This window comes from Enhydra lutris, unplaced genomic scaffold, assembly GCF_002288905.1.
Source record: "Enhydra lutris kenyoni isolate GAN:26980312 unplaced genomic scaffold, ASM228890v2 scaffoldscaffold54, whole genome shotgun sequence".
In the NCBI taxonomy this organism is placed as follows: domain Eukaryota; kingdom Metazoa; phylum Chordata; class Mammalia; order Carnivora; family Mustelidae; genus Enhydra; species Enhydra lutris.
Window position 1 is genome coordinate 9,915,842 of NW_019154138.1, and position 26,890 is coordinate 9,942,731.

At 51.4% G+C, this 26,890-nt stretch overlaps 1 protein-coding gene across 4 annotated transcripts; it reads left to right on the plus strand.

Moving 5' to 3' along the window:
* The first annotated feature begins 305 nt into the window (after nucleotides 1-305).
* On the plus strand, nucleotides 306-14,732 carry LOC111157428 (U6 snRNA biogenesis phosphodiesterase 1). 4 transcript variants are annotated; one of them, XM_022518821.1, is made up of 7 exons: nucleotides 306-456; nucleotides 1,338-1,504; nucleotides 3,868-4,051; nucleotides 9,989-10,042; nucleotides 11,177-11,282; nucleotides 12,552-12,635; nucleotides 13,680-14,732. In XM_022518821.1, exons 1-7 carry the CDS (start codon nucleotides 338-340, stop codon nucleotides 13,782-13,784), a joined length of 819 nt encoding a protein of 272 aa, XP_022374529.1. In that variant the 5' UTR covers nucleotides 306-337; the 3' UTR covers nucleotides 13,785-14,732. The 4 variants fall into 4 exon arrangements, with proteins under 4 accessions (XP_022374529.1, XP_022374528.1, XP_022374531.1 ...); XM_022518820.1 differs by having other exon boundaries at nucleotides 13,439-13,747; XM_022518823.1 differs by lacking the exon at nucleotides 12,552-12,635.
* Nucleotides 14,733-26,890: the final 12,158 nt, after the last annotated feature.

Genomic DNA, 26,890 nt, shown 5'->3' on the forward strand with positions numbered 1-26,890 from the left:
GATCCAGCGACCGTCCGTGGCAAGGAGGTCTGGTCGCGGATGGCTGCTGACAGAGGAGCGAACAGAGAGGTCAGGGCCCAGAGCGATCTGTGAAATGGGCACACAGAGGCTAGGTGTGGGGTTCCGGGAGGCTCCAGGTAGCCGTGAAGGCTCTGCGAGCTGGCAGGCGGCGTGGTTTGAGTGGTAGAGTCCCGCCGGAGTCCTGTGGGGCCCCGCCCCTCCAGGCCCCGCCCCGAGGCGGTGCTTCCCCTGGCTCCGCCCCCGGGAGGGCACTTCCGGCGCAGCGGAATTCCGGGTGCGATCGCTCGCGGATACGGCCTGTTGTGGTGAAGGCCCCATGAGTGCGGCGCCCCTGGTGGGCTACAGCAGCAGCGGCTCGGAGGATGAGGATGAGGCCGAGGCCGCGGCCGGGGCGGCCGGGACCCAGGCGCGACCCGGAGCTGGAGGCTGCCGGCGGTAAGGAACGAGGAGATCTTTCTCGGGAGGGTGCTGGTTCGCGCGACACCTCGACGGGACCCGAGCGTCCGGGGGGAAAGGGGCAATGATGCGGGGCGGCTCGCCAGGGAAAGAAGAGGGGCACAGCGGGAAAGGAGGGTCCGGGGGACAGCCCTGGACACAGCCCCAGAGTGCCCCCACCTGGCTAGGCCAAGGTGAGGAGGCAGGAAACGTGGGCTCGGGTCCAGCCTCCAGCGCTGGCCGCCGGGATCTCCTGGCGCGCGCCCACAGCATCGCCCTAGGCCCGTTTCCACATTTGGAGAGTGTTTTCATTCATCCGGTAAATACTCATGGAGCATCCGCTCTGCGCCAGGCTCGGACTGGGACACTCCGCAGTGAACAAAACAGTCGAAGTCTGACTTCGTGGAGCTTCTGTTCTCAAGTGCCACGCCTGGTGCTTTTAAGAGTGCCTTTCAAGCAGTGGCATCTCTGTTGATCTCACAATAGCTCTATCAGGTCGGGATACACTTTACAGATGAGGAAACTGAGGCCTACACAGTGCGCATGACTTGCCCAAGACCCCAAAGCTAGGAAGCGCTACTCCAGTTCAGGCTTGTCTACCTAGGGAATGTGACCTCTGAACCACACTGTGCTTCCTACCCAGTAGTCTCCCGTGGGAACCAGGCCCCCAGCTAAAGTCAGCCTCCCAGGGCTGTTGCGAGACCCCAGTGAGACAGTACTGGGGAAAGAGTTTTGTGGTTATCTAGAAGCTGCCTGCAGCACCTGGTGGGAAATGGATGCACACAATCACCCTGGATAAGGGGTTACGACTTTTGTTGTAGCTACAGAGGTAGAGAATGCCAGGAGGCTAAGTTCGCTCATTTCCTTTTTCTCTCTTGCAGTTCCCAGGGCCCTCTCCCCAGCCAGAGGTTGCCAGTACCTGACAGTGTGCTGCACATGTTCCTAGACACTGAGGGAGAGCCTGAGGATGACCAGGAAAAACATGGAGGCCGGGTGCGCACCTTCCCCCATGAGCGGGGCAACTGGGCTACCCACGTCTATGTGCCATGTGAGTAACGTCTAAAGGGCGAGAGGCTGAGACTGACAGGGGCCTCTTTCTTTTTTTTTTTTTTTTTATTTAAAGGTTTTATTTATTTATTTGATCGACAGAGATCACAGGTGGGGGGGGTGCCCTGGGAAGCAGGCTCCCTGCTGAGCAGAGAGCCCGATGCAATGCGGGGCTTGATCACAGGGCCCTGGGATCATGACCTGAGCCGAAGGCAGAGGCTTTAACCCACTGAGCCACCCAGGCGCTCCTGACAGGTACATCTTGATGGGAGGAAGCTGGCCCCAACCAGGAGGAACAAGCCAGAAACCTCTGACATGGATGGTAGGAAAGAGATGGACTTAGCAGAGAAAATTGGGGAGTTTTTCTGTAAACTTGTTTTCAGTTTCGAATTCATTGCCTAAATTTTTTTTTTTAATTAATTCTGGGTATAATATTTTCCCACTCATGAGGAGGTGACCAAGGGAGGGTCTAGGGCAGAGTGTCAAGGCCATCCTGGAGCGCGGCTGTAGCTGGCAGTTTATTTCTAAGAGGCCCCTGGGTGTGCTGGGCAGGTCTCCCCTCCCGCCCCCACCAGCCTACATGAGTGAATGGCAGGCAAATAATGCCCAGGCTTGGCACCCTTAAGTAAGTTACTGGACTTCCCAGAGCCTCAGTGTCTTTTTTTTTTTTTTTAAGATTTTATTTATTTATTTGACACAGACAGATCACAAGTAGGCAGAGAGGCAGGCAGAGAGAGTGAGAGGGAAGCAGGCTCCCCGCTGAGCAGAGAGCCCGATGCGGGGCTCTATCCCAGGACCCTGGGATCATGACCCGAGGGGAAGGCAGAGGCTTTAACCCGCTGAGCCACCCAGGCGCCCCGAGCCTCAGTGTCTTTATCTCTAAAATGGGGATTATAGAAATCTGTATCTCCTAGGACTTTTGTGAAGATTAAATCAGATTGTTTATGTCAGGCTCTTTTTTTTTTTTTTTAAGATTTTATTTATTTATTTGACAGAGACACAGAGAGAGGGAGAACACAAGCAGGGGGAGCAGGAGAGGGAGAAGCAGGCTTCCCATTGAGCAGGGAGCCCTATTTGGGCCTCAATCCCCAGACCCAAGGATCATGACCTGAGCCGAAGGCAGCCGCTTAACGACTGAGCCACCCACGCGCCCTATTTATGTCAGGCTCTTAACACAATACACAGAGTAGGTGGTGGCCCTTAGTATTTTGTGTTAATCAGGTCAACTCTTAGAACCACCATTTCCCCATCCACAGAAGAATGAGTCTCTACACTGCCTGCTCACCAGGGAGTTGGGATAAGTTGACTAACACATGCGGCGCAAGCAGTTACCCATGCAGCTCCAGGCCCACATTTGGTTAAAAAAGAAGAAGAAGAAGAATATGTGAACATTCAGTGGTGGTCGTCGTGGTGTTCTTCGTCTTTGTGAAAAATTAGGAGCATTCTAAATATTTATCAGGAGATTCAACGTCTAATAGGGACTGATAAAGGAAGTGTTGTTTGTGATTATGGATTACTGTGGACCAGTGACCATGAGCTTGCCCGCTGCACTGAAAGGAAGACTGTCCACCCTGTAGTGTTACATGAAGAAAGCCAGTGGAAGAACAGTTTGACTGGTACACTCTCATCTTTTCAGCAAATAAAATGTGTACACTAAGATAAGCACTGAGAAGAAAGGCATCCAACTCCAACAGTCTTGATCTCTAGGGTAGTGGTCTTGAAAGTGGGGTGTATGCCCCCTGGGGAGAGATCAAGATGACCCATCTGGAAGAAAAGTATTAGAACTTCTTTATATATCTCTTTTTATCTCATCTTTTTAAAGTTTCTGTTTTTGGGGCGCCTGGCTCACTCAGTCAGAAGAGCATACGATTTGATCTCGGGGGCGTGAGTTCGAGCCCCATGTTGGGTATGGAGATAACCAAAAAATAGATAAACTTTAAATAAATAAATAAAAATTTCCATTCTCGAGAGTGTACATTTTACAGTGGACATAATTTTGTAACATGCACATTTGTAATATAAATAAATACACGTTTATTGCAGGGATGCTTATGAGTTTGTTTCCTAATGGCCCAGGTGATCAAAACAGTTTGGAGGCCGCTGCTCTAGGTGATAGGATTTCAGGAGGCCCTGCTTTCTCCTTTGCATATTTCCTTTTCGTACTTGAACTCTTTACAGTGAGCATATGTGTGTTACTTCTATAACCACAAAAATCATATTAAAATACATAGAGCTAGGCTGCTCAAAGTTATTGTCCCCAAAAGTCCAGAGTAACGAAGGCCTTTCTCTGCCTTCTGGGATTCTTCCTTCAGCCACACGGCCCTGGCTAAGAGAATGGCCCGCCCTATCCACTCTTGCCTCCAGATGAAACGAGGGAGGACTTCCTGGATCTGCTGGACATGTTGCTGGCCCACGCCCAGACATATGTCCCCCGGCTGGTCCAGATGGAGGCATTCCACATCAGCCTGTCCCAGAGCGTGGTGCTGCGGCATCATTGGATCGTCCCCTTCGTGCAGGCTCTGAAGGACCGCCTGGCCTCCTTCCAGCGGTGAGTGCCTGGTGCTTCCTCTGCTTCTCCTCCCCTCAGCTCCTCTTCCTGTCCTAAGCTACTGTGGAGGTGTAGGTGTGGGGCGTACTACCGTAGCCAGCAGACCAGACATGAAGGTTGAACACTAAACATCTGGAGCCGCCTACCATATACCCCACCTTGGGTAACTTTGGACAGGCCACAGAAGCTCTGGAAGCCTCGCATCCTTACCTTTGGGCAGGTCATGGGAGCAGTGGTAGCCGCCTCCAAGGGGACCTATGAGAGTGAAATGAGGTCATGCGGGCCTTGGCGTGGTGCTCGGGGAAGGATGGGACCTGGACCCCGCCTCTGGCTTGGTTGGCTAGCCTCAAACTTTTCCTTCCTCAACTTTGCATATCTCTTCTTCCTACCAGAGTGCCTTTCCTCCTGTACTTGGCCATATTAAAGCCCTGCTCCTTCCCAGAGGCTCTCCAATTTGGCATCTCCCCCAGGGTTCCTCAGTCCCTGGAATCATCTCATACTGAGGCAGCTTATACCCTCGTGCTCATTGCATGCCTATCTGGTCCTTGTCCCCTGGGGAGCCAAGCTCCCGCAGGCCCAGGAGCGCCCCTTCTTTCTGAATTCCCCATGTTTCTGCTCCAGGTGCTTTGCTGACTATAGGCATCAAATGGATGTTTGTTGAATGACTGAGCAGGAGGAGAGAGGGATCCTCTGAGTGTTGGTTCCAGAAGGAGCCCAAGAAGCCATCCAGTTGGTGGTTTTCTTTGCAGAGCCCCTACTTCAGAAGAGGTGTTACTCAAAAGCTTGGACGTGGAGTTGTGTAGGAGAAAAACTGAAGTCTTCTAGCATAAGCCCCACTCTCCCAGTGTGGAGGCCTCAGGCCCAGGAATTCCATAGACGAACTCCACCCAGGTAGGGAACTGCCCCTTTGCTTCAGCCCTTTCTGAGGGCCAGAGGAGGAAGGGATTTGTTCCAGTTCAGTCAGCCAGAGAATTAGGACTAAAACTTCTCTCTCCACCTCATTCAGTTCCCCCCTCCCCCCACCCCCGTTTTTTTATCATCACTACCAAACTGATGGAGCAATATGTCTGTTAGTCAGGACATACTGGTCACAGATACCAGAAATCCAGCCCAAAGTGGCTTAAACTGAGGGGGAGTTCATAGGCTGGTATAACTAAAAAGTTCAGAAGTCACACTGGCTTCATGTGCGAGTGGACTGGGGTGACCAGAAGACAGCATCTGACTGTCATCATCTCTTAGATCTGTGTGGGCTTCCTCCTCACAAAGGCAAAGAGGCCTCTGGCAGCTTGGGGCTGCCAGTCTACCAGTCTGGGAAGCCAGCCCTCTTTTTTAAGAGCCTCAGCAAAAGTCAGGAACGACATTGATGGGTCTGACTTGGCTAACGGGCTCTCCATCTGTGAGTTCAGCTAGCAGAACCTGTCCCCTTCTACGTGAGGCTGTTTCAGTTACCTGCTTTCTGCTCTGTTCTCTGGGTAGAGGTGGAATGTCAGCTGGGTCTGGGGCCACATGACTTTGGCAAAAAGGACTTTATCACCACACTGCATGCATCTGGGCTGGGAGGACTGTGTGAGAACGAAACCTGTGGCAGGAAGCCATGATGCTGGGCTCCTCTGCATGCAGTGGTCCTTCACCTGGACAAGTCCCTTACTGGGGCCTCTGGAAACTTTGCCCACAGGCCATTGCTAGAATTACTGGTCCCTGGGAAGCCCAGATGTCGCTTATCCTCTTGCTGCCTGTGGGACCAGAGAACAGCATCTAGGTCACCGGGCTGGCTCTCCTTGCTAGCACATGGTGTTTCCACCCCTGTGTCCTGGAGAAAGCCAGGCTAGGTGGCCTCTTCAAGTTAGTCTGGTTGAGCCTCTGGCCAAGAGTGGGCAGTGCACCTTTGATTCTGTTCCTGCAACTGAGGGAATGCTGTGTTCTGATTGGCCAGGCCTGGGGCATGTGTGTACCCCCGGGGTAGCAGGGTAGAGACTCCTCCGCCAGCAAAAAATGGGAGAACAGCCCTCTGGTGCAAGTGTCCTGGGACAAGAGGGGTTGGTTGGCGTCTTAGCCAGGGTTCTGTGAAATCCGGAGAAGTGGCTACTTGCCACTCATTAGGCCCAATCAACAGTGTCATCACCAATGTCATGGACTTGGTTAAGCTTATTCTAACCCACTGTCGTTCTTTGAGATCGTCTGGCTTCTGCACAGGCCAGAGAGGAGAGTGGAGTGGAGATGTGGGAATCCCCTCCCCCGTGTCTTTCAAGTCCTTGGTAGTGACACTGATCTCTGCGAACCCTCCAGGGATGGAGTATTCCTTCTGATTCACTACTTTCCTAGGTCGAGGCAGTTCTGGTAGCTTCTGGTGGCTCCCCTACCATAATCACCTTCGCTCCACGGGTCAGGGAACAGATGTGGGGATTCTGCCAGCCGCTGAGTGTGTATTCCAATTATGCTTTCAGAACTGGAGGAATAACCACAGGGTGGGTTTGGGGGCCCACCGAGACAGGCCTGAGCTGAAATTCCATAGGTCACTTGGCCTCCATGAGCCCCCACTCTGACTAGAGAGCCACAGTGATGTTTTGGTCTCCTGGAATTAGTTCACGGCCTTATCTGGTAGTTCCCAGAAGGCCTCATTATTTCCTTTTCTCTAATGCACAATTACCCTGGCAAAAGGCCATAGGTCCCTTTTGAGAAGGCTAGGGAAAAAATGAACTATAAAATTTTAGTAGTGTACCAGGGTCCTTCCTCAAAGGGACCGGCCCTCCCCTTCATTCAAGGGGTCTTAGGTCCATAAACTGGCTCAAGTCTGGAAATTGAGGGTCCATGACTTTCCTTTTATGATCGGATTAGACTTTGTTCACTCGGCCTGCACTGTTTCTGCTTATACAGATGAAGTAAGACTTTTGCAGGCTTCCTGTCTAGCTCACTTCTTGGAGCGCCCTGACAATTAGCCAGTACTCTAGGCCTGCCCGAGGCTCGGCTGCCTTCCATGGTAACTACACCCACCTCTCAGCTTGGGTGTCTCCAGCTCCCTCACTGGAGCCACCCCTTGGTCCACGTTTCAGGCAACTAACCCAGCAAACTGTGAGGTCCTTTCCCATTCCCCGAGCTGTGGCATTCACGCCGGATCTCTGCTTCATGAGCCCGCATCAGGAAATCGGCCTGAGCCAACTCTACGAGGCTTACACCATTATCCCACACCTTTAATAACCACACACGTTCCCTGGATTTCTGCTCATGTAGATCAGAATACTCAAGTAGTACTTTGAAGTATGGCATATCTCATGAGTCCCGCTTTGTACCTCACCTTTAGGGGACTGCCAGGACTTTAGTTATAGGTCTAGAAGCAAAGTAGGGGGTGGAAGGGGTGCCTGGGTGGCTCGGTTAAGGGTCTGCCTTCAGCCCAGGTCATGATCCCAGGGTCCTGGGATCGAGCCCCAAGTCATACTTCCTGCTTAGCTGGGAGTCTGCTTCTCCCTCTCCCTATCCCTCCCTCTCCATCCCTCCTCCCTGCCCCTCCCCTCTGCTCCGGTGTTCTTTCTCTCTCTCTGTGTGTCGAATAAATAAATAAAATTTAAAAAAAAAAAAACGAATTAAAATAAAATAAAACAGCTTTAAAAAAAAAAATAGAAACAAAGGGGTAGCGGGAGTGGGTCCTGAGGAGCCTCACCGTCCTCCTGCAGGGTAACCCTCAGTGCCGGCTGAGTCCCCACAGATGGAGGTGGCAAAGCCCAAACCACTGTTGTCGGGGGCCGCTTCCACTGGGAAGGAAAGCTTGTAAGAATTTAGGGGCTCAGTGCTTCCCACGCGTGCCCCTTCCAAAGGATCCCCCGTCTTTCCCAGGCAGTGCTCTCGCTTAAACGGTAGCAGTTCAACTGGTATAATTCAGCCAATCACAGCACTCGGTTCCTTCCACCTTTGATTTTTCTGCAGTTACAGCCCTGAGGCTATGGGACAGGAGGGTCTCCCTATCAGGGCACACCTAGAGGTTCCTAGGTCCTTGATGCTGCCTGAGTACAGAATTCGAATCCCCAAACTCACCTTTTTCTTTTAGCACTTTGGCCACATTAGGAGCAAACAACCAATGTCATTATATTCCGTAGTTTCCCCCAAACTGTTAGAAAGTATCATACAGTCACTTAGCTCCTTCTAATAGATTGTTGCCTGGGATGATGCGGCGCAGATATCATACACGTCTCTATAATCGGTTCCCACGTGGACTACCAGTGCTCGATTTACTACTAGAAATAGTCAGTAGTGTCTTTGAATCCAATCAGATTAGAGAGCCAATTCCAGAAGCCTCAGAACCACTTCAGAAAACTCAACCTTAAAATCCTGGTTTAGAACCACTCTTGATACCGAAATCTGTGTTGGGGCTCTCTAGAGAAACAGAACCAATAGGATAGAGATAGAGACAGAGATAGAGATACAGAGAGGTTTATTATAGGAATTGGCTCACACAGTTAGGAAAGTCGAGAAATCCTATAGTCTGCCATCCGCAAGCTGGGGAACCAGGAAAGCCAGTAGTATCATTCAGCCTTGAGTCCAAATGCCTGAGAATCAGGTGTGGGGTGGGGGAAGCGCTGGGGGTAGGAGATGACTGATGGTATAAGTCCTGATAGAGCCTAAAAGCCTAACAACTGGGAAAGTCAATGTCCAGTGTCCAAGGGCGGGAGATGAATGTCTGTACTCAGAGAGCATCGGAGCACCAGTTTGCCCTTCCTCTGCCTTTTTGTTCTGTCCAGGCCCTCAATGGATTGAGCGATGCCCTCCCACACTGGGGAGGACCTTTTGCTTTATTCCTTTCACCAATTCAAATGGTAATCTTTTCCAGAAACATCCTCACAGACACACCCAGATTTCATGTTTTACCAGCCCTTTGGGCATCCTTCCGGGCAGTCAAGTTGACACATAATATTAACCCTCACAGTTGGGCACAAACCTCCAGCGTCCACTTCAGGATGTTAGTCAACTCCCTTGCTGAGCTCTGGGTAAACCTGATACTTAAACCAAGCTCCTGCTGGTTCTGTCGCCCCTTCCATTTTCCCCAGAAGCGATGCATTAGGAAGCTGAAGGCTGATGGGGAGGCCAAAAGTTCACTGAGTCTGAGCCCCGGACAGGTTGTGAGATTCTTGCCGGCATGCTAGGTTGTTGTGTTCCGTCACATGGAACCTTGGCCTGGAGGCCATCAGTGATCATTTCCTGTAGTGGGATTTGCCACGTTGGTCCACAGGGGGCCCCCCTAAGATCTAGTATCTCAGAGAATACAGCAGGAACCAGCCAGAATGAAAGGACTTACTGACTGAACCCAATGGGCCCTGTGTAACTGAGCTGAGGGATGGGTGGATATGTGGGCGGGCAGGTGTTTCTGCCCCATTTGCACACCAACAGAGACCCACTTCCCCTCATTAAAGCATCATAGGTGACAGCAAGGGCTTTGGAATCAGACAGACTGAGGTTAAGATTATGGCTCACCAAATTCAACTTTACCTGACCACAGTTTGCGTGTCTGTGGAATGCGCAGAGTTACAGCGCCCACGTCATGGAGTCGCATGAGGATTCCCTCAGCTCATGCCTGCAGAGCCCTCAGCTCAGCCCCTGGCGCATGGGAAATGTTCGTCTCTTACCACCTCTTTGATGAATAAGACTTTCTCAGTTCCCGGCAGTAAAATTGAAATAGTCTCATTGTTCATTGGGATGAACTGCTATTAATAAAACTTTCGCCAGCATCTGAATGAAGTTATGTGTCACTTCAGCTGGGTGATGACGTAAGGCCTTGTCCAGCTCTAACATTTTAGGGTTCAGTTATACCACCTGTATAATAGGATAACAAAATGAAGGGTGCAGTGAGTTAACGGTATTTTCAAAGTCCTCTTTTTTAATATAAACTTTTCAGATTTTTTTTTCTTATTATTCTTCCTGAAACGTGGTCTTTCCTCTTCTAAATTCCAGATTCTTCTTTACTGCCAACCGGGTAAAGATTTATACCAATCAAGAGAAAACCAGGTGGGTCTCCCCGTCTGCCCCCAGTTCCTTCTACAAGGTTCTTTGGAGTAAAGATTCAAAGGGTGCTTTGCTTCTGGCCTGGTCTGTCCCAGTTTTTTCTTTGTTTGTGTTTTTTTCTTTTAAAGATTTTATTTATTTATTTGACAGAGAGAGAGATAAAGCAAGAGAGGGAACAGAAGCTGAAGGAGTGGGAGAGGGAGAAGCAGGCTTCCTGTCAAACAGGGAGCCCAATGTGAGCCTCGATCCCAGGACCCTGGGATCATGACCTAAGCTGAAGGCAGACGCTTAACGACTGAGCCACCCAGGCACCCTCTTTGTTTGTGTTTTAACCAACTCTATGACTACAAAAGCAGCTGTTCCCAAATCTGAACCTTTCATTAAGAAAAATAACCAGAGGAACGTGGAGGGGAGGGGGGCAGAGGTAGAGAAAAACATCTTGGTAAAGTGAACAAAAGCCTGCCACTGGAAAAAAACATGGGCCCCTGCCCAGCTCCGTCCCCAGTTGAATGTTTAGCTCATACCGTCATCTCCATGACCTCTCATTTCCATGCCGTCACACGCCTGCCCTTGATACATCCATCACTGGGCAGTCGTGAGGCACCAATGAGCCCAGCATGTTTCAGAAATGGTGGAGTGGGTTGAAACTAGGAGGTAAGGGATTAGAGAGAGTGACAGTAGGCAAGTCATCTAATAAGTTTCACTGAGACCGGGAGGGTGTCTGGCTAAAGATGTGGGCTCATGGCAGGATTTTTAAAGATGAGGGAGCATGTCTGAGAGCTGAGGGGAGGGGAGCCGGTGCCCAGGAGCCTCATCCCTGAGAAACAGTCCAGACTCAGGAGTGATGTGAGGGGTTATAGACACGTGGCAGGGGCAAATGAAGGAGTTCCTCGAGGGTCATGAGCCCCTAGGAATGAGGAGAGATCTGTGGTTAGAACTGGGGAAGGAAGGTTTAGGGACAGAGGAAAGAGCCAGCTCAGAGCGCGGGCAAGTGAGGCACCCAAAACGGGAGGAGGGAGAACCCCCAGCTCTGACCTGACTGCTTCCTGTCGCCTCCCCTGCCCCCAGTGCGGATGGCTTGTGTTCTCAGGGGCTGCATCTCATGCCCACGTTATCTCCACTTCTGCCCGCCCCCAGGACCTTTGTCGGACTTGAGGTCACCTCCGGGCACCCCCAGTTCCTGGACCTGGTCTCGGAGGTAGACAGAGTCATGGAGGAATTTGACCTCACCACTTTCTACCAGGTAATAGCCTCTTCCTCTCCAGTGGCCCGTGGAAGTGGCCAGTGGAAACAAACCATCCTCAAAGGAGCCCTTGTTAGAGGCAAACTGAAGAGCCCTCCAGAACTTGCCCCTGTGAATCGTCCCAAATGCCAGACTTCAGAGGACACAGGCCTCCAGGACAGAGGGGAGTAGAGGAGCCAGGGGCGCACTCAGGTGTAGCCCATCCGAAGTCCGACGCTTCATAGAAATCTCTTGTTTCATCTCCAGTGTGCACAAGATTTACCCATTCTGCTCCATATGGATCCATGTTCATGTTTCTTTTTTAAAGAAAGAGTGGTTTTCCCAGATTTTTTTTTTAGTGAAATTGACACCAAGAAGAATGGTGGTTTCCTCCACCTTTCTATACCTCACCCGGGGTGCTCCATGGCCTCCAGGGGTATTTGACTCCACACTGAGTATCAGGTCCTTAAAGGACCCTTGGTTTTGCTTGATGTCTTCCTTTAAAACCTTGCTGAGGCATAGGAGTATGAATTTCAATGGAGATTATTACTCATAATTTTAGACATTTTGGTTTTTGTTCACTTCATCTTAGAAAGTATGTCATCTATTGAAATGTTCTAGATCAGAAAATAGAGTTGGAGCCTGCGTTCTCGTCCACGTCCCAGATTTAATGACTGTTAAGGGAAAGCCCCTGGAAGCAGGACTGTCTTAGTCAGCTGAGCCCATCGTAACAACATACCCTAGATGGAGTGCTTTAAACAGCAGAAATTTCTTTTCTCACAATTCTGGGGCCTAGAAGTCCAAAATCAAGGTGCTGCCTTGGTCCACTTCTGGTGCGAACTCCCTTTCTGACTTGCGGATAGCAATCTTCTCGCTGTGTCCTCACATGGTAGAAAAAGAGGAAGCCAGCGTCCTGCCATCTCTCATACAGGCACAAATCCCATCACGACGGCCCCCCTTTGATAAGCTCCTCTGAACCTAATTGTCTCCCAGTGGCCCCATCTCCAAGTACCATTACATTGGAAGTTGAGGCTTCAACATAGGCATCCGGCGGGTGGGGCGGGGAGAGGTCATGGACACAATTCAGTCCACAGCTGGGGCCAACCCAGAGCTCCTTCATCTGCGGAGGGTGCGTGGGAACAACACTGGTCAGCACTGAGGGTCTAGACCTTCATGGAGCAGGCCAGGGCTCCGGCAAGGATACCATGACAACGGTCACAGACCTCCTGTAACCTCTGCACCTGCCAAGGCATCCAGACGACCTCCTGCCTCCCTGCCGTTCCTCCACAGGACCCTTCATTCCACGTCAGTCTGGCCTGGTGTGTGGGGGACGCGCGTCTCCAGCTAGAAGGGCGGTGCCTGCGGGAACTACAGGTGTGTTCGCAGTGCAGGAGCACAGAGGGCGCCCAGCACCAGCAGTGACAGGCCATGTGTTGGGGAGTGGGAGGGTTGGCGACAGGCCCTGAGGATTATGGGTGCAAACCAGAATCTGGGCGAGGAGACCCCCATCACCTCACCTTGCTGCTCAGACAGCAGTCCCTTGGCTGCAGCCCCCTGGAGACTATTAGCCAACCAGACTCTGGCCCCAGTGCGGACCTAAACGCAGACCTAAGAAATCAGAACTGCATTTTAACAAGATCTCTAGGGACTTGCATGCACGATAAAATTTGAGAAGCACTGCCCTCCACCACTGATCTGAGAGGATGTTGTAGGCCTCTCCTGAAGTCCTAGCCCCTTGCCCAGAGGTCTAAGGCTCAGGTGCGCAGCAGGGACCAGCAGGTGTTGGAAATTAGTGAACCGTGCCAGGCGTGAGGCTCGACCACCTTGGTAACCCTCCTGTTCTGCTAAGTAGGTGAGACAGTTCTCCTTCCCATCAGGGCCCTCGGAGGAGCCGGGACTCCTCCACTGTTGGAAGAGGAGAGTGGGGGATGCTGCCATGCAGGGATGTAGACCGTGTCGCTAGCACTTCTGTTTTTCAAGGGAGACCAGAAATCCAGACTTTTACATGCAATCTCTCATTTTCAAATGTTGGCACTAATGTGAATTTTTTTTTTAACATGCTGCAAGCCAGACTAAGTGTGTGCTGGAGGATAGAGCCACTTCTGCTCTTGGCCTAGTCAGGCCATGGGGTAAAGAGCCCTGGTTTCAGGCCCCAGCAGACCCCATCCCCCTTACAGCTTTATCGGGTTCTGAGCATCCACTTCCTCCTCTGCAAAGTTGGGATGATAGGACCCACCTCCCCAGACTGCAGAGCTGATGAGACAAGACTCCTAAGCATGGAGCCTGTGCGTCCCTCAGCCTCCCTCCGCAGTGCCTACCTAACCCCTGAAGGATTTTAGTAGGCTGATCTTGTTCACAGTGCCCTCTGGGTCCCTGATTCCCCTAATGCGACTGTCCTTTCTCGTCTTCCGGGGGAAGAACATTGTGGATGAGTTTGAAGACCCCGAGATGGTGCTGCGTGCGCATGCCGAGCAGGTCCGCTGCAAGTCTGGGAACAAGTTCTTCTCCATGCCTTTGAAGTGAGCACCAGAGACCCTCATCCCAGGCCCCTCTGCAGGCCAGGCAGAGACGGAGAAGCCTGCTCCAAGACTTGGCGAGGCGCCCAGCCTCCCAAAGGGAGGCCTGGTTTGGAGCGCAGGCACTGCTGGTGGTTCCTTGGGGGATTGTTTGCTCCCAGCTGGTTTGGGTGCGGTCCAGCTCTGCTGTGTGTGGTCATTATCAGGAATCACCAGTAGAGGGCAGCCTGGGCTTCCTAGTTCTAGATCTGTGGCCTGTTGACTTGCCGGGCACAAAAGAAAGTCAGGGTCATGGTGAGCCCACCCAGACTCAGCCAGCAACCCCACTGTAGCCCCTCCAACAAACGGCCCCGACCCCACACCCTCCCCACATCGGCTGTTTGCATTTGGAGGCCATTGGCCTCCGTCAGGGTTCCCCTGGCTCTTCTCTACTCACGCTGGACACACTGTTTTAATGGGTCCACCACCCTCCCTCCCTGAAGTTCATCACTTTTATTTATTTTTGGTCTCCCCCTCTGGTGCCAGCGGAGGCCATCTCAGGGCCAAGGTGCAGAGCTTTTCTCCCCCCACCCTCCCCCCACCTCCTACCTCCCACTCGCCCCCAGCCAGGTGCCTGGGGAACCGGGAGCAGATGTTTCATTTTGGCCTGGCTATGGAGGCTCTAAGCCAGCCCTCCAACGCTCTGTGACCTCTGGCTTCTCCTCAGCTTTCCCAAAGAGGCGGAGGGGCAAGGCCTTCCCCCAGTTCTCTCTCCACTGCCTCCAGCCGCCTGCCATGGGCACTCTGAGGGGGGCTCCAAGGAAAGGCCAGGGGTTGTCCGGGCCTTTTATTTTCCATCAGGCCTTCACCAGAGCAAAAGACCAGTCCTCTCCAGTTGTCCTCTCTATCTCTGGTGATGAGAGATATTTTTATGTTATGGTTTTCAGTTATGTTCCAGTAAAAATTACAGTTTCAATTTGGGGTTTTGTTTGGGACTGCTTCTGTTGTGCAGCTAGGTGACAAGATGACTGTCCTCTGCCTGCACCTTCTCCAGCATGCCACTCAGTGTCAGGGGCACTCTTGGGAGTCCCCGTTATGGCTTTGGAATGGCCGTGAGAGGAGGCACTAATGACGCCTCAGTAAAGATAGTGGGGTCACCCGGCCTGCCAGGCCTGCACCCCAGACAAGTGGCACAGACCACCTGTGGCCCAGGGCAGGGCCTGTGGCTGGGGGGGGGGACCCCAACTCCTCATCAGCGTAAGCACAGACATGCAGACCTGACACTGCTACAACATGTACTGCTACAACACGTTCAGAGCCCTTTCTAGAACCATCTCCTCTGTCCTCCTGGTAACCCGCCCCAAAAAGTAAACTGGGGAGGAATGGGTATTCCACTTGTGCAGAAGAACAGCTGAAATCCCTTCTCTCTGTTCTGCTCTGACCTCAGTCCTGCCCCGGGGCTCCCAGTCAGGCCTGCTCTCCCCTCCTCACCCCAGGCCTGGGGAAAGGGGACCTGCCACGCCAGCTCTCACTGCCTCCTGCACCTCTGGGCTCTCTGAGGCAAGCTCCCAATCCCAGCCCAAAGATGTGGGAACTCACTTTCTGTGCCCGGTTCCCCAACTCCACTGCACTGATCTGCTGATTCAACTCCAACCGGGCAGTTGGTTCTTACGGATTTTGAGGTCACACTGGAAAGGGAGAGGAAGCCCGGCCTCCTTCTGGGCCTGCAAGGAACACAGCAAATGTCCTGTGCAGTGGCACTTACAGGGCCACCAGCTCTGTGTCGGATGCTTACAGCCAGGGAGCAGCCAGAGCCCCGGGAGAAGAATCCCCATCCCCAGCTCTGCATTTCTCACAGTGGGGAAGTACAAGCAACATCCCGATTTCCGATTTCTGCCAGGTTCTAACCTCAGCGTGGAAGCCAGCCTCCACCTAGGCGGCTCGGTAGGCCCAGACCACCCGATTTTCCTCATCAGGACCACTGGCTCTCCCCAGGAGGGCAGCCCCACCATGAACAAACCCAGGAGGGCTGGCGGTGCCAGTCCCAGGGGAGGATGTGGCCCGGATGGAATTACAGTGCAGCAATCTGAAGAAATGGGCCCAGATCGAGAAGGGGCTCCTCAGTGGGGAATGGCAGGTGGCGATAGAGGAAGGAAGCCAGAGAGTCCCTGAGGGGGGAGGGGGGCAGGCCGGCCGCAGGAGGCTGGGCGGCAGGGGCTTGGCAGGAGCCCAAACACTGAGTGTGCCTCGGAGCCCAGCCGCCGGCTCCCCAGCGCTCGGCTGACAGTGCAGAAGCAGCTGGGGCTCTTCCATAAGAGGAGATGTGATCCGAAGGCAGACGATGAGACCAGCACAGCCTGGGGTCCACCCCTTGGCAGGCTTAGCTCGGAAGAGGGAGATGCTCCCGATGGGGATTTTCTCACACCAAAGAGAGCGCAAAATCAACACATCTGGCCTGGGTGTCCTCAGATGTTCCCTGCAGGGCAGGGAAGTGATCTTCGAGGCCTCCTTGGCCCCTTTCCACCTGGCACCCTTGGCTCTCTCTGCAGGCCTCTCCAGACCACCCCAGCTTTGTCTCCAAGGAAGAGAGAAATTACCTCGGCTTGTTTGTTTATGCCTTGTCTTGGTACCGGGAGCCTGAGAGGCCAAGGGGGAGGGGCGGGGTGGCAGCCAAGGATGGGGGTGGGGGTCCAGGGCCTGGTTCTGACCCACAGCATGTGGCTTTTACGGGGACCTCAGCCACCACCTGAAACAGAACCCTCCTTCTACCAGTGAAGAGATAAACCCAAAGAGGGGAAACATCTTGCTCCAGATCGCCCAGTAAATCAGTGCTGAGGCAGACCCCCGCCCCCACCCCAGGCCTGGCTTCTTCTAATCCCCACCTGTTTGCACAACCCCTCACTACCCCTCAGGGGCTCACAGTGAAGCTGGGCGCTTTGATCCAAAAAGGCTCCAAGAAAACAAGAGGGGCAGGGTCGGGGGAGGCTCTAGATGAAATGGTATTAGCGAAATGTGGGGAAGGTTTAACGCTGGGTAACAGAAGGCTAGGCCCACGGTGGCTGTCCTGCCAGTCCCCTCAGGCCTCGGGTACAGGCCAGATCCTGCAGAGCCACAGGCCCCCATGACAGACGGGTGTACAAACCCACCTTGGAGCCTGCAGGGGCCAGAACCCAAACACTGGGGCTTCAAGGTCAGGTCACAAGGGATGCCTCCTTTTTAAGTAGGATTTACCCCAGGAGAGGACCCTCCAACGGAGAGAAAATAGTTACCAAGCTGACCACAGTCCTATAAGAGCATTACTCACCATTCCTGGGTCCCTCTCTTAACTAAAAACCTCCTAAACTCAAACTTTTTTATTTATTTTTTTTTCAAGATTTTTTTTTTAAGTAATCTCTATAGTGTGGAGCTTGAACTATCAACCCTGAGTCCCTAGCTCTACCGACTAAGCCAGCCAGGCGCCCCTCAAATCCTTCTTTGTAAATTGACCAATTGGCAATAAATATCGTGAAAGATTGCAAAGCGTTCCGTTAAACCAAGACAAACCTGCTGTCCATTTCTGACACCTACCATACATTTCAGAGTAAAAAATTTAGAAGCCCACCCCACTGATGACGGTGAGCACAGTGCGGATATAGAACTGTTCGATCATCGTGCTGTATACCAGAGGGTAATAGAACAGCTCATTGTCAACTATACTTTCATTTTTAAAAACATTTAGAAATCCATTTCTCAAATGAGGGGTCCCACAGAAAAGGTAGTGGAAATGGATAAAATTGTCCCAAACTTTTCCCTGAAGAAATAAGACCCCTCTGTGTACTTGCTGCTATAGAATCCAGTTTGGCAAGAAACCAGCTAAATCAGTTTAGCGAGAAATCCCCATCCCTGATAATCCAATCATACTCCCCATCCCCACTATCCCCAGGTGATACCGCCTGCCTCAGCCAGAGCCCACCCCAGACTCACCAGCTCCTTGTCGTGATTTCCCATCCACCAATGCCTCCCACCCCCCATCCCCAACCCGGCCCCTTGCCTATAAACTCCCCTTGTTCTGGTTATGTTGGGAATTGAGCCCAGGTCTTCACTGGAGTCTCTTTCCCTATTTTGAGAGTTTTTTCCCGTAAAATCTATCCTTACTGCTTTAACTTCTCTCTGACTCTGTTTCTCCTTAGTGGTTTTTGGTGCGGTGACCCAGATGTGAACCAGAACCAGCATCAGACTCAGAGACGTGACAACCAGGCTTCACAGTGTGCACCTAGACCCTCTGTCTCCACTCTGTTTGCTGGCTTGGGTATCCTATGATGAATCTGACTCCAGAGCCCATTGCTTTGAATAAATGTCCCCTGAAACACGGAGAGGATTTGGATTCTTAGGATTCTGAGTATTCTCTAGAAGCTGGGTCAGAGTCCCAAGCAAGCAGCTGTTTGTAAGAAGATGCGTTAGATCCTGGGTGAACAGAGGCCAGATGAGTCCTAGGCTTTTTTGATTTGAGGAGGCCCGTCTCTGTAAGGAACAGAGGCTGGGTTAGAGTCCCAGGTACTTCTGTTCCTAAGAGTAAAGGTGCCGTTAGTCAAGAACACGGGAGCTTTTCAACCGGCTGAAAGCTCTCCTCAAAACTCCTGCTGACTCTATCCTTCTAGAGCCAAATGCTGTCCACTTTCTTTCTCATTAGCAAAACTTCACCAGAAACTCTCTTTACAGTGAGCCCTCTGGGGGGCTCTTTGGATATGCCCAAATTAGTCCACCTAAGGGGAGCCTTAGGGCAAAAGAAACAAAATTCTCTGATGCACAATGCTCTGCTTTGTTCACTTGGTCTGAAGAAGCCAAAAAGTAACTAAATGATTCAAACCTCATACAAACTATAGAAGTACTTAAACAACGTCTTCAGAGAATCTGTTCTGATTCAGTAAACCCTCTAGAACCCTTCACGGCCTCGCAGTTTTCCTCATACCCATCCCTCTCTCCCAAAATGTCCTTCACCAACACACGCCCAGCGCCTCCACTTCCTGCACCTTGAAGGTGCACCAGACCCCCATCTCTTGCAGATGAAGCCGATGGCGTGACCCCCTACCCGTTCTTAAGCCATGGTTGACAGGAGAGACGCCATTCAAACCTTGGTCTCGGTCAGAATTAACATGCCACCGTCGAGGACTTTCCTGACTCCTGAAAGAAATGGAAAAGGTTTATTGGCTACTTTAGGCTTGTTCTGGGGCATGCTCTCCAGATTCCCGGATTTAGATCAACTTCTCCACCTACGGTTTGGCCTTGGGGGTGCCTCCTTTGGGTTTGGAAAGGTCAAAGGAGCACCATACCTGAAGGTCATCAAGGGTATCAGACTACCTCTAACTCCCATTAGAAAAATGAGGGAAGAAAAAAGAAAAGAAAAAGAAAGACAGAAGCCATTCTTTAGGTCTCTCTCACCAAAATAGATTGGTCATGTATTCAAAATTATAAACGAAGATGAAATGTGCCTAACGATCACCATCAGTTAAAGACAATAGGCAGAAACTCTCTGGGCTGGAACTGGCAAACAGCCACAGCTCTGGCCACAAGCTTTGGAAATGGTCTCAGACCAGAGGTCCCTGACACATTCCAGAGAAATAATATTTCTGGCAAAATGCAGACATGTGTAAGCACCAGCCATTAGCCCAGCGTTGGGAAGATGGTATTTCAGAACCACTGGGAATACAGAATGCTGGCTGACGACACTGCAATTAAAACAGCCAGGAGGACCTGAGAGTTTTCATCTACGGCAAATTCCAAAATCACCGTCTTCCATCTATCGAGACACTTGCTGAAATTGTAAGAAAGAAGGATGTTGGGCCTGGGAATGCCAAGCCTCAAGAAGACGGAAAAAACCCGAGTCCCGTCCTCACCAGAAAATTCTTGACTCTCCCCCTAAGAAGCAGATGTCCAGTGCCCTCCACGGCCACCAAACTCACAAGGGGAAATAACCGTACGCGTTCAAGGGCACCCCACCACAGTTCTCACTGACTCCGGGGCAATGTGTTCTACCCTTAGCCACAGCTTGTTTCCTACCCACGGGGAGTTTTCATAATTTACCTCTTATCTGCTTGCCTCTGCCTCCACCCGTTAACATTCCCATGGGACCTCCTGAAGCTCGGTACCACTTCCTTGCCAGTTCTGCCGACCCGGAAGCCTGTTCGGAAGGCATCTTCTCATGAGGAAGAGATAAAAGTTCATTATGCCCTGGAAAGTCTCCTTCTATAGGTCCCTGACTCCTCCCCTCCATGTCTACCGTCCCTAGGGCTCTGTCTGACTTCCTTGGGGTCCTCTGCCCCCTTTACCGAACACCTTCCTCACTGAATATTTAAATCAACTATGGGACAGGATTCCCTCTTCTTTATGGATATAAATAGATACAGAACCCCTGAAGATAGAACTAGATCTCCATGCCCCTCCCCAGGATTCCTCAGGATCATTTAAAGTCAGAAGCTCTGCAGGGGCCCCACCTGATAATTCAAGCCTTATTAGACAAAAAAAACTTCTAATCCTCACTTCTAATCCATGCAATACTCCCATTTTGGCCATCAAAAATACCAAGTGGGCAAAAACATCAGCCCCAGATCTGAGAAGCTGTCAATCAAATTCTTAAACCCAGATTGGCCTTGGCACCTAATCCTAATGCTATTCCCTCTGCCACTTCTTCCAACCCCCCAAGTACTTCCCAGCCCCCAATTTGTGTTCCATCTCGTGTAGAATTCCCCTTCCTAAGGAGTCCCAGTACGTGTTCTCCTCCCCTGGGAGAGCCATCAGCAGGCTCCTACAATGCACTGCCCGCACACCCTAAATGCCAGTTTGAGGGACTTAAAATTCCCAGGAGACTCCACTTGAATCCAATATGCAGGTGACCTCCTTCTGTGTTCTGACAGTCACGACAACCTCTCTTGGACACCAACTACCTTCTTAAGGCTTTAGCAAGAAAGGGCCACCAAGCACCCAGGGACAAAATTCAGCTAAGCCCCCGTGAGTCTGATATCTGGGTCATGGTACTCTGGCTGTACGTAAAACTATCTTCACAGACCAAGGCTCCCCTATTTGACATTTTCCTCTCCCTGAAAGAAAATAACAACCGATAGGCATTTGGGATCTTGGAGGATCTGCAGGATGTAGCTAAACCAACATTCTCTCCCACGGCCTCACCCCCTTAGTGCCGTGACTGAGGAGGCAGTCCCACACCTGGGAGTCTGGGGGCGCCTATCCAAAGATGTTTTTGAGAACCTTAAGGGCTAGAACCACCAAACTTGTCCCAGCGGCCTTTGATTTAGCATTAGGTCATCTGCTCGACATAGATGTTCCTTCTGCTGCACAGATCCTACTGCTTGATGGAAACACATAGTACTTTTCTGCCTCCTGACTTATCGCTCATGAAATCTTACCCTCTTCCTCTCACATCGCCTTACATCAATGTCCAAACCCTGCCACCTTACTTCCTTCAGCCACTAATGGGATGCCCCCGACTGTGTCCTTAACACTAGACCATGATCATGTCCCAGGCTAGATTCCTCAGAAGCCTCCCTCCCTCACCCCCTCCCCCCCACACACTGACCTCACTCTTCATTTCAATGGCTCCTACCTCCTTAAGGAGGATGGAGCTTTCCAGGCTGGAAATGCCATCACTGATCAATGTAAACCTCTAGAATACTGAGCCCTGTCAAATGTCAAATCAGCCCCCATTGCTGAGTTAATTGCTTTTACTTGGGCTTGCATTAAGAGCAGAAGGAATAAAGGTTAACATATATACTGAGAGCTGCTATGCCTTTGGGGTAGAACGTGACTTGGTATGTAAAACAGAGAGGATTCTCAACAGCGGCCAGTCCCCCAGTTAAAAACAGACCCCAAATAGCAGAACTTCTAGAGGCACCTGTATTATCCCAGTAGATGACTATGGTAAAAGCCAAGGGACACGGCACGAAAAATTCAGACGCAACCTAAAGAAACAGATGGCCTGGGGGCACCTGGGTGGCTCAGTGGGTTAAAGCCTCTGCCTTCTGCTCAGGTCATGATCTCAGGGTCCTGGGATCGAGCCCCGCATCGGGCTCTCTGCTCAGCAGGGAGCCTGCTTCCTCCTCCCTCTCTCTCTGCCTGCCTCTCTGACTACTTGTGATCTCTGCCTGTCAAATAAATAAATAAAATATTAAAAAAAAAAAAAAAAAGAAGAAGAAGAAACAGATGGCCTGATAAGTACGCTGCATCAGCAGGCTGCTCCCTGCCCACCCCAAAAATCCAAGCAGGTTCCAAGCCTTAGGACTGTGCCCTTGCATCCTGCTTTCAAGGCCTAGACCCCCGGTGGGATTATTCACTTTCCTTGAGAGAGCACTATTTTAGGACGGCTCCTCAGGCAATCATAAAAGAAATCCACACGGCCAAATGGTAGCTTCAGACTTAGAAAGAACTGGATGGGGAAAGCTGTGTATTTAAACCACTCAGATGGACTTTAGAAACACCAAGATGGCTGCTCCACAGTCCCCAAGTTCATCTCTTGAGTCACCTTGTGTGATTTATTTGACACGGCTCACACGGAAAAGGACAAAATGCAGGGTACAGTACACGAACCGTCGTTCGGACTCTTCCGCTTTTACTTGCACCAAGCGATTGCCCCTGGCCTCAACGGCCAGAAACACAAGCCTGGAAAAACCCTAAAGGTACAGCAGGGAAGGGAAGCAGCTTGCCCTCCACCGTTTTAACCCAGGTGATTAGCCCCGTGAGAAAACCCCACACCCATTCCAGTCCATCCTCACAAGGGTCTCGTCTTTTCCTTTGTGATTTTACCACAGGCCCTCTTCTGAGAATGAACATTTATCATTACACTTCCCTAACCAGCACTAAATGCGGCATAAAAGCCCCAGGCCACTACAGGGTTCCCCGGAAATCCCTCATGGGAATGGAAATGTCCCCACGGTACCTCCTAGCTCCTTTCTCAGACCCAGCCCAACCACACAGAAACCACCTCCAGACATAGCTTTCCCTCTCCTCAAAATTAGCATTCTCTGGTTATCCTCAGCCACCAGATGGTTATTTCTATGACCCCCTGGCTAATTCCCGATGGTTCTGACTTTGGGGAACCCATGCTTCTTGGCTGTTCCTTGCCAACTGGACCTTGCTACCTATCAAACTTACCAAATCTCTTCTTTTTTTTTTTTAAGAATTCCTTTTTTTTTTTTAGGTTTTATTTATTTATTTGACAGAGAGAGAGATCACAAGTAGGCAGAGAGGCAGGCAGAGAGAGAGGGGGAAGCAGGGTTCCTGCTGAGCAGAGAGCCCGATGTGGGGCTCAATCCCAGGACCCTGAGATCATGACCTGAGCCGAAGGCAGAGGCTTAACCCACTGAGTCACCCAGGTGCCCCCAAAATCTCTTTATCTTACTCTATTTCCTGTAATCTTCTTGCATTCATAAATTCTCTCTAAAACAACCATGCCCTCCCTCAGGGTCACCTCGCTCTCACTATAAGAACAAGAGGTATCAAATAAAAACCACAATGAGATACCACCTCACACCAGTCAGAATGGCTAAAATTAACAAGTCAGAAAATGACAGATGCTGGTGAGGATGCAGAGAAAGGGGAACCCTCCTACACTGTTGGTGGGAATGCAAGCTGGTGCAGCCACTCTGGAAAACAGCATGGAGGTTCCTCAAAAAGTTGAAAATAGAGCTACCTTACGACCCAGCAATTGCACTACTGGGTATTTACCCTAAAGATACAAATGTAGTGAGCCGAAGGGGCACGTGCACCCGCATGTTTATAGCAGCAATGTCCACAATAGCCAAACTATGGAAAGAACGTAGATGTCCATCAACAGATGAATGGAAAAAGAGGATGTGGTATATGGGGAATATATATATTCCCCATTGTATATATATATACAATGGAATACTATGCAGCCACCAAAAGAAAGGAAATCTTGCCACTTGCGAAGATGTGGATGGAACTAAAGGATATTATGCTTAGCAAAATAAATCAATCAGAGAAGGACAATTATCATACGATCTCCCTGATATGAGGAAGTTAAGAGGCAATGTAGGGCGTTTGGGGGGTAGGAAAAGAATAAATGAAACAAGATGAGAATGGGAGGGAGACAAACCATAAGAGACTCTTAATCTCACAAAACAAACAGGGTTGCTGGGGGGAAGGGGGTAGGGAGAGGGTGGTGGGGTATGGACATTGGAGAGGGTGAGTGCTGTGAAGTGTGTAAACCTGGCGATTCACAGACCTGTACCCCTGGGGCTAATAATACATTATATGTTAATTAAAAAATTAAAAATTAAAAAAAATTTAACTTTAAAAAAATTAAAAATTAAAAGAAAGAAAGAAAGAAAAGAACGACATCCCAGATCCTCCTATAGGTGATCTCCGTTCCTGGGAAGGTGAGGTAGAAAAAACAGCCACAAAACTGGGCCTGTGTCCATCCAGGACCTCTTGACTTTGCGGGGGTGGGGGAGAGTTTGCCACCTTTTTAGGTACCAACCCTAGGAATTTATCACCTGGCTCAAAAAGTTAGATTCCACAACAGAATCAATCATCTATTCATTGCCGAAGCCATTCACCTTGTCCCTGGGTAATACCACTGTGGGTCTCGAATCAGTGACTGGCTAACTACAAGAAACCCAGCTAGCCATTCTCCATATGACCCTGGTTACAGAAGGAGGGCACTTGCCCAGTGGTCAGAAGTAACAAGTGTGGGGTGCCTGGGTGGCTCGGTGGGTTAAAGCTTCTGCCTTCAGCTCAGGTCATGATCCCAGTGGGATCGAGCCCCGGATCGGGCTCTCTGCTCAGCGGGGAGCCTGCTTCCTCCTCTCTCTCTCTGCCTACTTGTGATCTCCGCCTGTCAAATAAATAAATAAATAAAATCTTAAAAAAAAAAAAGAAGAAGAAGTAAGGAGTGCATCTTCAACCCCAACATTCTACCGGACATCTTTGCCATAACCAGGAAGATTCAAGAGGTGAAGGAAGAAATGTTTCACTGCCATTCTAACTCACACCACCAAGGAAGGAAAACAGGTCCTTCCTTGGTAGATCTCTGAAGGTCTGTGAAGTTGGGTACACATATTGATTCCATCTCCAGTGTTCATCTACCTATCTTCAAGGTATTCCTCTCATTAAAGGTCTTGTGTCTCGTATTGAACAGCCATTATCTACTATCACTAAGGTTCTAAATGATTAAAAGGCAACCACCTAAGAAATGGACTTAACGTTGTTCAGAGGAAAGAAGAATTTCTTTTCTTCACTTGAGCAAGGCGGGGGAGACTGACAAAGATTCTTTGCTTGACCAAACTTTAGTCAGGATCCCCTGAAACCTTCTCCCCAAGGAGGCCCTTCTGTGTACTTCCTTCTAGAATCCAGTTTAGCAAGAACCCTGCTAAATCAGTTTATTCAGAATTTCCCAGCCTGAGATCTTATCACGCTAGGCATCCCTACAACACCTCCCCACACACACCAGGTGATATCTTTAGCCAGAAACTTCCCCAACACCCCTCCAACCTCCCACTCCACTTGTTTATTGGCTATAAATCCCCCCTGTTCAGGTCATATTTGGAATTGGGTCCAGTTCTATACCGGAATCTGTCTTCCCCTACTGCAATAGTTTTTTGTTGTTGTTGTTTTAGGTTTTTGTTTGCAATAGTTTTTTTTTTTAAATAAAATCTATCATAGGCAGTTTAACTTCTGTTTTCTTTCACAGTGCTCTTTTTCCTTACCTGCCAGGTCTCTCAACAGGCCATTTCCAAGCTCAGTGGCTCTCTGCCCATTTCCGGGAGGTGAGGCGGGCTGGGCCACCCCAGGGCTTACTCTAGAGAAACTCACCCTCAGGTAGGGAAAATTCCCATTCCCAGTACTGGGAAGTAGCAGAGGAGAGGGAAGGTCTCCACCCTCCTGCCCTACCCCTGGGGTCTTCACGTCGTGATGCTGGGGCCAGTCTGTGTGGCCAGAACTGCCCTTGGTCTGGATTCACAGTCTCTGTGGACTTTGGACGGAGGCCTCTCACCACCCCAGGCCCTCTGCATCCACACAGATGGCCTGCTCCCGCAGTAGGATTAAACCTAGCACTTTCAGCTCAGCTCCATGGAAGTTTTGCCCACTGGCCCATCACCTTGTGGAACTGCTGTGTTTTACTTGCATGAAGCAGTATGCTCTGCTTGGACAGCTAAAGTGTGGAGACAGCAGAAGCATACCCAACCCTCAGCAGCCCTTTGCCCCACATTCCACATAAAGACATGGAGGCGGCAGGTAAGAGGCGAAAAGTGCAACTGCCTCCCTCTGAAACCTGTGCTCTTGCAAACACAACCGAGGAGGGTCACTCAAGGACCAGTGGCATCCTGAGGCTTTTGAAAAGGCCCAGGGACCAACAAGCCGCTAGATTTTTATGCTTTTTTCCCCGACAGGACACTTGGGTCCCTCTGCCCTCGCGCCCCCCCCCCCTTACTGCCCTCCGTTGCCTTAGTATCCCTACACACCCGCCAGGTGGGAGAATGAAGAGTCTTTCTTCCTCCTTGCTCCCTCCCTCTCTCTAGGGGATTGCTAGGAAGCGGGGCGGGGGGGTGCCAAACCCTTCTCCACAAGCACCGTGGGAGTGACAGGGGCGGGCTGGGAAGGATTCACTCCTTCTGGAAAGAGCAAAGGGCCGCCTGGTTGGACTCCACCGCCGGCACCTGCTACCGAGTAGCCCTCCCGCCGAGGTACCGCCCCCGGCCCCCGCCCGGGCCCGCGCACGGAGTGAGCACTGGCCCTTTAAGAGCAGCGCGCGAGGAGGAGGGCTGGAAGCGCCCAGAGCTGCGCCGAACTCGCCGGGGACGTCGGGCGCCGGCTCCCTGGCTCGCTCACTTGCTCCGACCGGCTCCCTGCGCCTCCTCCCGGGACTGCGCGGGGACCTGGGCCCGGGTGGGCGCGGGGCGAGCAGAGTCCCCGGGCGGGAGGCGCGTGCTCTGGGCAGCACCCGGCCCCGGGAATGGACAGAGGGAGCTGGGCGCGCAGGGGGCGCCGCGGGACCGGGCGGCCGGAGCGCTGAGCCAGACAAAGGCTCAGGAGTTGCGCTAGCTTTCGGGAGCCGGGCGCCGGGCGCCGAGGCTGCGGGACCCCGCGGCGGGCGGCTCCGGCCGGCCACCTCCCCCGCGGGCCGGC